Here is an 11112-nt window from a genome sequence, read left to right as displayed (position 1 = left end):
TGAAATTGTTTACCAAATAATAAAAAATTATATCTTTAAAAATCATCGTGTATTACACGTCTTGTGATTTTATATACTAAATAATAAGAAAATTATATTTAAAAAAAACTAATAGATATAATCAGTACGCAATAGATACGGTGATTGCGGAGATGATTGTTGAAAAGAAAATACAATGGTAAAACATGTTATTCAATAAGTAAATAAGCAGCCATTTGAGTGATAAAATATAAATTATATTTAAAAAATCAGTAATAAATCTAATTTTATATATAAAGTAACATTAAAAGTTATATACAATTTGTTTAAAAGTTACATAATAAAATCGATATAATAAATTTTTAATAATGAAAATAAAAATAAATAACATATTAATACAAAGTTTGGTTTTGGTGATAAATAATTTGGTTATTTAAAAATATCTTAAATTAACAATTTAAATTTATGGATAATATTTTATTAAAAAAAATAGAAGTATTCTATTCGACATCTAAAGTAGGATAAGATTTAATATTAATTCTTACATGAGTAAATTTATATATTACAAATAAAAAGTAGGTGTTTGTCATACGATATAGAAAATTAAATAAAAAATATTATAAATGAGAAGTATACATTAAATTTAAACTAAATAATAATTATCTATAGTTAAGTAAAAGAGATTAAACAAAAAAAAAATAGTTAGTAGGAGAGTTATCTATAATTAATCAGATGAGATTAAACTAGATAATAATTATCCATAAGATATTAAACTAATTATTTATTGGAACGGTTATCTATAATTAATTAGAAGTGATTAAACTAAATAATAATTATCAATAAGACATCGCCTAATATGATGATAAGGGTCCACAAATGGTTTATTTTATTATCTTAAATTAACAATTTAAATTTAAGAATTATATTTTATTAGAAAAATAGAAGTATTCTATTCGACAATTAAAGCAGGATAAGATTTAATATTAATTTTTTATTTATTTAGTAATATAGTATAGAAAAAAATATGATTGAATAGTTGGGAGGTTGTATGATGATAAATAGGTTAACTATGTTAAAATGTCATATGTTTTAGTTATATAGTTTTTGAATTATTTAAAAAAATTAAGACTTTGTTATTATTAGTAAAATCAATGATTTTATATCTGTAATTTTGTTTGGTATTATTTTATTAAAAAAGGCATATTATACATATAATTATATTATGTATTAAGTTATTGATGCCATCCAAAATGTTTTTCGATTTGATGTCTAGCATTATATATACTATGGTAAAAGTTTAAAGTTTATTAGAGATAATTATATTATCGAAAAAAATAAGAGTAAATTTGTATATTATAAATAAAAAGTAGGTGTCTGTCACATGATACAGAAAATAAAATAAATAATATTATAAGTGAGAAGTATAGATAGATAGATAGATATAGATTTATATTAAGTGTTTATCATAGTAACAAAATAATAATTGTTTATTTTAATAATTCATATTTTGTCTTTATTAACGGAAATAAGATTGACTAGTTCTAAACTCCCATTGATTGTAATGACGAGATGAGTCTCCATAAAAAATTTGGTGATTGAAAATTTTTTCGAGTTTTTAACGACCAAGCTGGGTTGTTCGGGGACACCGTCCGGGGCTTCAGCGAACAAATTTGATGATGCGATCACAGATTGTGGAAATTAGTGGGGTAGTCATGATACTAGTGCAGAATGTTTATCATCTGGGTTATTTGACTAATAATGGGCCGTAAAGTAAAATCCGCAAAGATGAAAAACTGATGTTTCGGGGCAAAAATGTCATATTTTTGAGATAGTCGAGTTTTTCAAGAGATAAAAGAGGACTGAATTGCTCAATTTAAGGTGAAATTCAGTGATAAGACGTCAACATTTGCAAAAATGAGGGGGAATACAAATTTCATATTGAAATTCCAGCATTTTTAAAATTCGTGACAATGCAACAGCATTCGGGTGGTTCCGACTTTAGATTGTCCGAGGATGCATAGGATCTAGATTCGTAAATCCGTGATCATAGGAAGTTCAGACTCTACAGATCAGGGTCAGATTAATGTCTTAGGGTTTGAGTATCGGGTCTTCGTCAAGCCGGTCAGTAGGATTAGCGTCAGGAGATGCAACTGTATTGTGGATACTTATAAGATATCACATCATTGTGATAGTCTAAAGTGTCAGAATGGTTAATCATCGAGCAGAGGAATTGTTTTTCGGACTAACCGCCTGAGAATAATGATGTTTGTTGATTAAGTTGCTGTCGGAACTAGCGGAGAAGAGTATACATCTGTTATCGTGACTGAAGAGAAAGAATGTGAATCTGATCATGGATGAATGTTTCTGAGATCTGAATGCGTTACCAGATGATTTGTTATCCGATGAAGATTTGCTGATTGTGGAGATTACCGTTTATATTGATCAATCATTCAGGAGTGTGCTTAAAGGTGATCACGGAAAACGGGATTTCAGATTTTCGTCGGTATTCCTAAACTTGAAGGTTATCGGTGTAGTGTTCGAAGTTTCTATCAATTGCCGGTTAGGTTTTTGAACATTAAAAGATCAAACAGGCGGAATGCGTAATCGATGGGGCTAAAATGGTTAATTAAAAACCGAATGCGGATGTGGTTAAAGTTGAAACAGAGATGTTGCATTGATTAGTTTCAAGTTGGTGATTATTCGTGAAGATTGCAGTTGAGCAAATCAGAGGAGGGGTCGTGAACTGTGCAAACAAAGACCTGAAGATTAATTTCAGGGGAAATTTGTGCATAATGAAGATAATTCAAGCCCAAATCATCAATCAAGGGGGAATCGATTGAAGATTTCAAGATGTCTGATTGAAGTTGCAGAATATTCAAAACACGGCTATAAGTTTTCAAAGACACGATTCGACAGTGACGGCCAAGGGGGAATCTGTTGGTGCATATTTTGTATGTCCGCCACTGTGTGAATAGGCTAGATAGAGCGTGTGTTGAATATTGTATAGATTAGTGTGAAAACGGACATGGTTTTGTAATGTAAATGTACATTCGTGCGAACGCGCAGGTTTGTACGAATGGACATCACACTGGTCCGTAGAAAGCCCATTCGTACGAATGGACAATGTTGATCTGTCCCTAATGGTGCATCCGTGATTAAGTTCATTCGCATATGTTGATCCTTGCGAATGGACTATGCCTATAAATAAGGATGAGGTCTTCTCATTTGGACAAGTTTTGATTCCCAGAGGGGAAACTCTGTCCAATCCTTTGATTCAAGAATGTTCTCCGCCTTTTTCCTCCACCTACCGGGCTAGGTAATTGTTGGAATGTGCTTCATTGGAACGTAGCTAATCGTCCTTGCTTTTAGAGAATTGATTTCGCGGTTATGTAGCTTCAAATCATCAATAGAAACCAGTTTAAATTAACATGTTCGGTGTCTGTTCTGCTTCTAATCATTTCTTAATAATGATATTCTACCAAATTGGTTATATCGAGACCAAAACTCCGTCAAACTCGCCGGATTCTGAAATCTCAGGAGTGAGAGGAGAGAGAAAGAGGGTTAATGGTGGGTCTCACTCTTTTTCAACCAATCACACATTTATCTGTTTTTATAAAAAAAATTGTTTACCACTCTCTATGTGGGAAGCACCCCTAGTGTTTGAGTGCAAAATGAAGAGTGAAAAGAGAAATTGACATGACATAAGATTATTAGATAGGGGAAAAATTTACCACTCTCCGTTAGAGGAGCACCCTTCCAACCTAAATGTTCTTTAATGGTTGGCGTTTTCTGATCGGGGGAGTTGTTTAAAGAAATTATTAGAAATTGTGGAGGTTAAATTACCCTTTTACCTTTGCTAAAATAAGAAATAGGTGGCATATTGGTATTTACACAGGGAACTGGCTTTTACATGATATAAACACAAACAGTTATGTATGTCCAAAGTTAGGGAAAACCCTGCTTTCACTATTATTTCGGCAATCCTTCACATGAATGAATACCGATTAAAAAAACCAAAAGAATCACATTTAAATCTCAATGGTTGAATATTGGATATGATTTTAACATAGTTACTCTTGGTGTTATTGGAGGTGATGTTCTAGAATATTAGTTTTATATATATATATTTATATAGATTTAAACATAATTATATGTATTATACATTATTACCGTGACTTATACCTATTCGTATGTATATGTATGTAACGATGTAACCAGCGGTTGTGACGGTAGTTAAACCGTTCAGACATGACGGTTATTCCCGCCAAAAACCGAACTACCTAATAACCGCTTGTCCATCATGTATATAAACTTGTTGCCGGGAACAATCCTAGGCACCAAGACATTCATAATTCCTTATTATTGTCTGTCCAATCTTATCTCTACTTACCATTTTGATCATGCCTTCCAATTCTATCAATAATCCTCTATTTCATGCCAAACCCCCAAAACCCTGTTCTGATGATAATCAAGATCCTAGGCTTCCGCTATCAAGTGGTATCAGAGCCGGTTACGTAAGTAATTATGATTTAAAGCCATCATCAACCATGATGCCATGCATGCACTGCATAGAAGAAAAGCGTGATCGGAAATGGATGCAGCGATGTTGTTACTATTGTAACAGGCCAGGGCATAAAATTTCTACATGTCAAGAAAAGGAAAAGGATGAAGAAAGCCAGTTACTTCGTTTAGCGGTTAATATGGGTACGCAGAAAGAACAAGAAACAAGCAAAGATATGCAACCCGGACAGCGACAAGAGTTTATAGTGATCGGAACCGACGGAGGATACTGGTCAGATATATGGTATGTTAGTAAGACTTACAAACGACATATTTCTGGTAATATTGACATGTTTAAACGAATGAAAATTATGTCATGTGTTGAAACGGAGAGTGGGGAAAACAATTTCTTTTTCATTAGAGGGATTGGAGTTGTTGATATTATAACAGGGACTGAAAAGGTACGAGTATAAAGTGTGTTTTACACACCAGACATTGATAGAAATGTCTTGAGTCTCGATCAGTTAATGATTCAGGGGTTTACCGTAAAATTCATGGGGGATGTATGTAAATTATTTCCCACTTTCAGTGTCCCTATAAATAATAGAAAGAATGTTCACACCGGTCTGACTAGAGAAGATGAAATCGGAGAACTTGAAAAAGAATATATGATCAGTAAGAGTTCAGATCATGAGAAATTCAAAGAAGAATTCTTAAATAAATATTTCGAAAGTTTAAATGTCACTGTCGCCGAACCAGATTGGAACATACAGATCTTACAAGCAATGTCCTTTAAGGACTTTCAAGACTGCAAGGCTTTACTGCAAATGCTTGAAGATGAAGATTACGTAATTAAGTATAAACATTATCTGGAATCGGCATTCAACAACATGATAGAGTGGTTTATTAAAGAGAAATTGGAAATTAACTCAAGACCGTTACCTGCATACGTTTCAAACAACCGGAAAGTGGGATTACTGGATCTTTATATGGTGGTAAAAAGGGAAGGAGGTCACCGGAGGATCACAGAGAATGGCATGTGGGCCATGATAGCAAAAGATATAGGTTTCGAGTATGAAGATGGTGAATACATGCGCCTGATATACGCAATGTATCTGGATGTTCTTGTGTATTACTACAAAATCAAGATGACACAAGAAAATGCACTCGAACAAGGAGAGGTAAAGATGATGGATCCTAGGCAGACCGTGAGCGAAGGAGATAAGGAGGCTAGGAGTGGTGCAGGACAAACAGAGGCTGCTGAATGCTCGATGAGTACAGGAACAAAAGAAGTTAATGCTGAACAATACGCTTTATATGCAGATCATGCAGAAATAGCCAAAATATTATACAATCAGTCGGAAGATTATGCAGGTATGGCTGGCGATTCTTACAAACAGGCTGAACGTATTCAAGACATTGCTGAAGATCATTATGCATTTTATGGTGGTGGTGACTGGCATGGAATCAAGAAGTTAAAACAAAGGAAGAAGTTTGATTTCACAAGAGCAAAGAAGGCCATAACTGAAGCTAATCACAGCGTCATCAAGAACTCTCGTTAATCATAATTATGTTTACGGGGGAGTATTAGTTTTATATATATATATATTTATATAGATTTAAACATAATTATATGTATTATACATTATTACCGTGACTTATACCTATTCGTATGTATATGTATGTAACGATGTAACCAGCGGTTGTGACGGTAGTTAAACCGTTCAGACATGACGGTTATTCCCGCCAAAAACCGAACTACCTAATAACCGCTTGTCCATCATGTATATAAACTTGTTGCTGGGAACAATCCTAGGCACCAAGACATTCATAATTCCTTATTATTGTCTGTCCAATCTTATCTCTACTTACCATTTTGATCATGCCTTCCAATTCTATCAATAATCCTCTATTTCATGCCAAACCCCCAAAACCCTGTTCTGATGATAATCAAGATCCTAGGCTTCCGCTATCATAGAACATATTTGCTAGCTTCATACACGTAAGACTTTCACATAAGTGATTTCTCTAAAATCATTAAAAACTCATATGGTTATCCTCATTCCTCACAAGTTGTTAGTAGAATAAATTCGGAAGTTCATTACCTTTCTCCTTCAGTTTATACAAATAGGTTATCTCATTAAAGTATTAAACTTATATATTGAGATCTCTAATTTAACTAGGCTATGATTTCTTTTGTATTAGACTCGTTTTGTGTTAATCCTATTCCACAATTTGGTATATCTTCAACTCTTTGATTGTTAGCAATAACATATAATTGAGATAAGTTGTGTAACATGTGTCGTTGACTCAAGTCAGTCAATTTTAGCCTATTGCCACAAAGTATGCATATTGGAAATTCTGGAATGTGATCTTCAGAAATTTCTAAGCTATTCAGCTTCATCTCAAATTACAACATCATCATCATACTCAATAAATCCCACTAATAGCAAAGCTAAGGTAGGGTCTAAGAAGGGTAACATGTAGACAGCCTTACCTCTACCCCGTAGGAATACAGAGGTAAGCTATTCAGCTTTATCTCAAATTACAACGATATTCCAAAATATATCTTGTTATAGTGTTTTGTCTTCGGAAGAAAGTGGAAACAATAATAATTTTAACATGGAATCTTATAATGAAAGTGCCGCAATGTCCAGCGTAACTACTAACTAATTATATACATTGGATTTTTTTAGTTGTATATCAGATTTGGTCATCTGTAACTAGTAACTAATAATTTTGACTTGTATATCCGACTTGATCGATCATGTGTAACTAATAACGTAAATTAAATGTTCGATTTACTATATAACATTTTGTTTTATCAAAGATTTTTTTTATCAAAATGCAAGATACGTACATCCACGTATAATAATTTTAACATGTGAATCTTATAATGAAAGTGCCGCAATGTCCGGTGTAACTACTAACTAATAATGTACATTGGATTTTTTGACTTGTATATCAGATTTGGTCATGTGTAACTAGTAACTAATAATTTTGACTTGTATATCCGACTTGATCGCTCATGTGTAACTATTAACGTAAATTAAATGTTCGATTTACTATATATCATTTTATTTTATCAAAGATTTTTTTTTACCAAAATGCAAGATACGTACATCCACATATATTATTTGCACACCATGTATTTTAGCTTTAGTGACAACTATATTAATTTAGAAAGGATCATTGTTCAAAATTGTTATATTTAAACTTAAAACTTTTACTCTTTCACCAAACTTCACTCTTTATCCTTAATCTTAAATAATAATAGGCACTTGTTTAAATAAAACAAAACTTATAGTCTTATACCATTGTTTTCATAAATCACTTTGATGCCATATATATTTCATAAAATGTCAAAGCATACTATATGTTCAACATATACAAGTAGTACCAAACAAACTACAAGTAATGACATTTGGACCCCATTTATTACATGTCTCTTTCTTTTAACGAAAGTACTATAAACCCCCCTACTTTTATATAACTTGAAAATGACATAACAAATTTATACTTTAACCTATCAAACTTTTGTACATCTTCATAGTCCGGCTGTATAAGGTGTTCCGGTCCCCGGAATCCACGAACCACCATCCAAGAAATCACCAACCGTAAACTTTGTCGCCTCCGCCGCACTCGTGATAACATGATATCCACCCCACTTCACTCTGCCACTGGTGCCAGCGCCACCGCCGGTGTTCATATATTCACCATAGTACAAAGTATTTAAAGCAAAACTACCACTCCACGGTAGCCAGCCCGCGGAGTCGATTAAACTATCGAGCGAGCACTTCATGAACACCGTTCGCGAGTATTGCTTCCACGGTCGACCGAGATAGGTCTTTGCCGAGCCACTAAAATCCGAAGCGGCCGTAACACCCGAGTTGTGTATTATGATGCCAGTATTTTCGTTCGGGTCAGTTCGGGCTTGAGCTGTGATCGTGTTCATTTGACCACCCATTGGTTTTCGGACATATATGTTGCAGCTTTGGAGAACCGCGGCCGCGTTACCAAATATAAAATCTTGTGTCCCGTATATTTGACAGTTGCGGTAAAATTGTCGTCCAGAGTATACGTATAATGTGTCTTGGTATCCCTTGAAAGCGCACCCGTACACGACTGATAGGTCGGACCCGGACCGAAAGGCTACCGCTTGGTGCTTTGCGGGGCCGGCCGTGTTCTCAAACGTCATGTCTTTAGCGATGAACCCGGCTCCAGAAACCGCTGGTTAGTGTAACATATATTAGACTCATAAAATTTTATAAACAATAATAATTATGATAGAAACTTGTTACTTTAATTAATATTGTGTTTTAATTGGTTCAAGATAATTGACTTCATGCTATATGGAGTAGCTATCAGTTCCTGTTGTTTCAAAAATCGAAGCAAATGAAGATTTAGTTAAATATGATATCGTAAAGACATCTAGAACTACTTGACGTTTGAGTTTGCGTGTGTGTTTAATTAATAATATAGTTAAGATAAGGTTTATATTAAATTTATATCAATAAAATTTGACACTTTTATTTCGCATATATATATATATTAGTATTTAAAAATATATTATAGTACTTTAAAATTTGGAAGTATTAATATGCATGATTTTTTTAACTATTGCATATATCAATAGTGAGAAGGTTATCAACAATCTATATGCAACAACAATACGAAAGTTTCTAAAATAAGTTTAAGATATACCCGTTTAATCAAACAATATGTAAAAAAATTGTCGCAAGTCGTTTCTAGAGTAAAAAAAAAATTATCGCACGTTGTTTCTGTAAAAGTACTATTACATGCATCGGTATTAACTAGTTTAATTTAACTAGAAAAGTACTGATACATGTATCGGTGTTAACTAATTTAATTTAATTAGAAAAACAACATAACACATATTAAATCCAGTTTTTGGCTTAATTAATAATATCCAATAGATTTTGGCTTAATTAATAATATCCAAATTTATTATCAATAATGGATATAAATCATTTTCGTTGGCATCTAATCTTCTAAAGTGTCTTCTAAGTGTTTGGACACGTAATAAATTCATAAAAGTGTTAATTTTATTTAATGCAAAATTTAGAAATATCGTTTCTTACGTCACAATCCGCAATATAATTTTTTCCATGCGAAATTAATTAATCTCGATAAAATAGTGTTTGGAAACTCATGATAATATAAAAAAAAACTACGTACGGTATTAAAGTCTTCCACTAAATGGAAGACACATATAACGTCACATACTAAATGACATGCAAGAAATATAACATGCATGAGTATGACATATAATAAAAAGGTCCTAAAGAGTAAAATCTTAATGTTTTAGTCAAAAAATAATACGTGACAAGTTAACATACCGAAGGTTGCTGATCGAAAAGTTGTCGAACCATCTTGTGCGTTTTTGTTACTTGTAACGATTGTTGAACCCATGCCATCTCCAACAACCATCACATTACGTATTGTTTTCTTGATGTCTACGTTCTCCTTGTACACACCCGCTTTCACGTGTATGACAAACCTTGAACTTCCTTGTCTAAGCTTAGGCACGGCTGCAATGGCCTCGGATATGGTCTTGTAGTTACCCGACCCATCTTGAGCAACCACGATATCGGCTGAGGTGGAACCCGAGGGCGTTGCAAGAAGCTTTCTATCATTTTTAGTTAACCAGTTTGGGAAGTTATTTGTCTCCATGAGTTTTCTCCCTTTAATTTGTGTAGAACTCACAAGTAATGGAGTTAAGGCTTTGTTTATAGCAAGGGAGTTGCTAAGGTACTTTGAGAAGCCACTTAAGGAAGTTTGAAAAGGTTGAAAACGAGATGACAACTTAAAGTCACGAAAACCATTTTGGCATGTTTCATGGTTGGTAGAGGCGGAACTAAGCCATGTTTGGATATCACGACTATTGGTGGAGCCCAGAGAACGGTTTAGTTGGTAAACCGAGTCCTCATATAGCTCCAAACAGTCAGCCCAAGCCGCCTTAGCCCTTGGTTCTAAAGAACTCAACTCCATAGCCGAAACAAGCTTATGAGCATGTTCAGCTTGAGCCAAAGTGGACACAAGGGTCGTTTGGCGAACATCCAGCGGAGTTTCTACGCTAGTCTTTCCAACTAGAAAAGTGCAAATTTCGGGATAAGGGGCATGATTACATACCGAAAAGGTGGTGCTAGGATTGGCACCATACACAACAACAAAAGGGGTGAAAATGGTAACAAGACCATGAAAAATAATTAAAGTAAAAGCACATTGAAAGTTGGTGACAGCCATATTTTGGTAGCTAATAAACCTCTTGAAGGATTTTTTTTTTATATGTAAACGAGAAGAGCAAGGGCTTCTTTATATAGGCTTAAAATTCACACACTCAAAGCCATGGGCCATGCATGATGTTTACGCCATTAAAGAATCTATGGATTATGTGCATGCAACTTTTCTACCTAATTAAATTTCAATTATGTAATTCACTTTAGTGATTAATTAATAATTTTACATATTTTTTGGATAATATGTGCTTAGGTTTTTATTAATTAAATAGTTGGTTATAATACTAATTACTATATTATAAAGCGAGAAGACTATAGCCAAAACCTTCCCTTTTGTCGACGCCCTTGAACCTCATCTAGCAGCTAGTGTTTG

General features: G+C 33.6%; 1 protein-coding gene across 1 annotated transcript; it reads right to left on the bottom strand.

The window, feature by feature from the left end:
- Positions 1-7799: 7799 nt before the first annotated feature.
- LOC110871941 (pectinesterase) lies at positions 7800-10808 on the bottom strand. Its single transcript, XM_022120699.2, has 2 exons — positions 9840-10808; positions 7800-8709 (listed from the first exon to the last, which is right to left on the bottom strand). The coding sequence occupies exons 1-2, from the start codon at positions 10744-10746 to the stop codon at positions 8027-8029; spliced, it is 1590 nt and encodes a 529-aa protein (XP_021976391.1). The 5' UTR covers positions 10747-10808; the 3' UTR covers positions 7800-8026.
- Positions 10809-11112: the final 304 nt, after the last annotated feature.

The sequence above is a fragment of the Helianthus annuus genome, chromosome 8, assembly GCF_002127325.2.
Source record: "Helianthus annuus cultivar XRQ/B chromosome 8, HanXRQr2.0-SUNRISE, whole genome shotgun sequence".
Lineage (NCBI taxonomy): Eukaryota > Viridiplantae > Streptophyta > Magnoliopsida > Asterales > Asteraceae > Helianthus > Helianthus annuus.
This window is presented reverse-complemented; position numbering and strand designations above follow the sequence as displayed.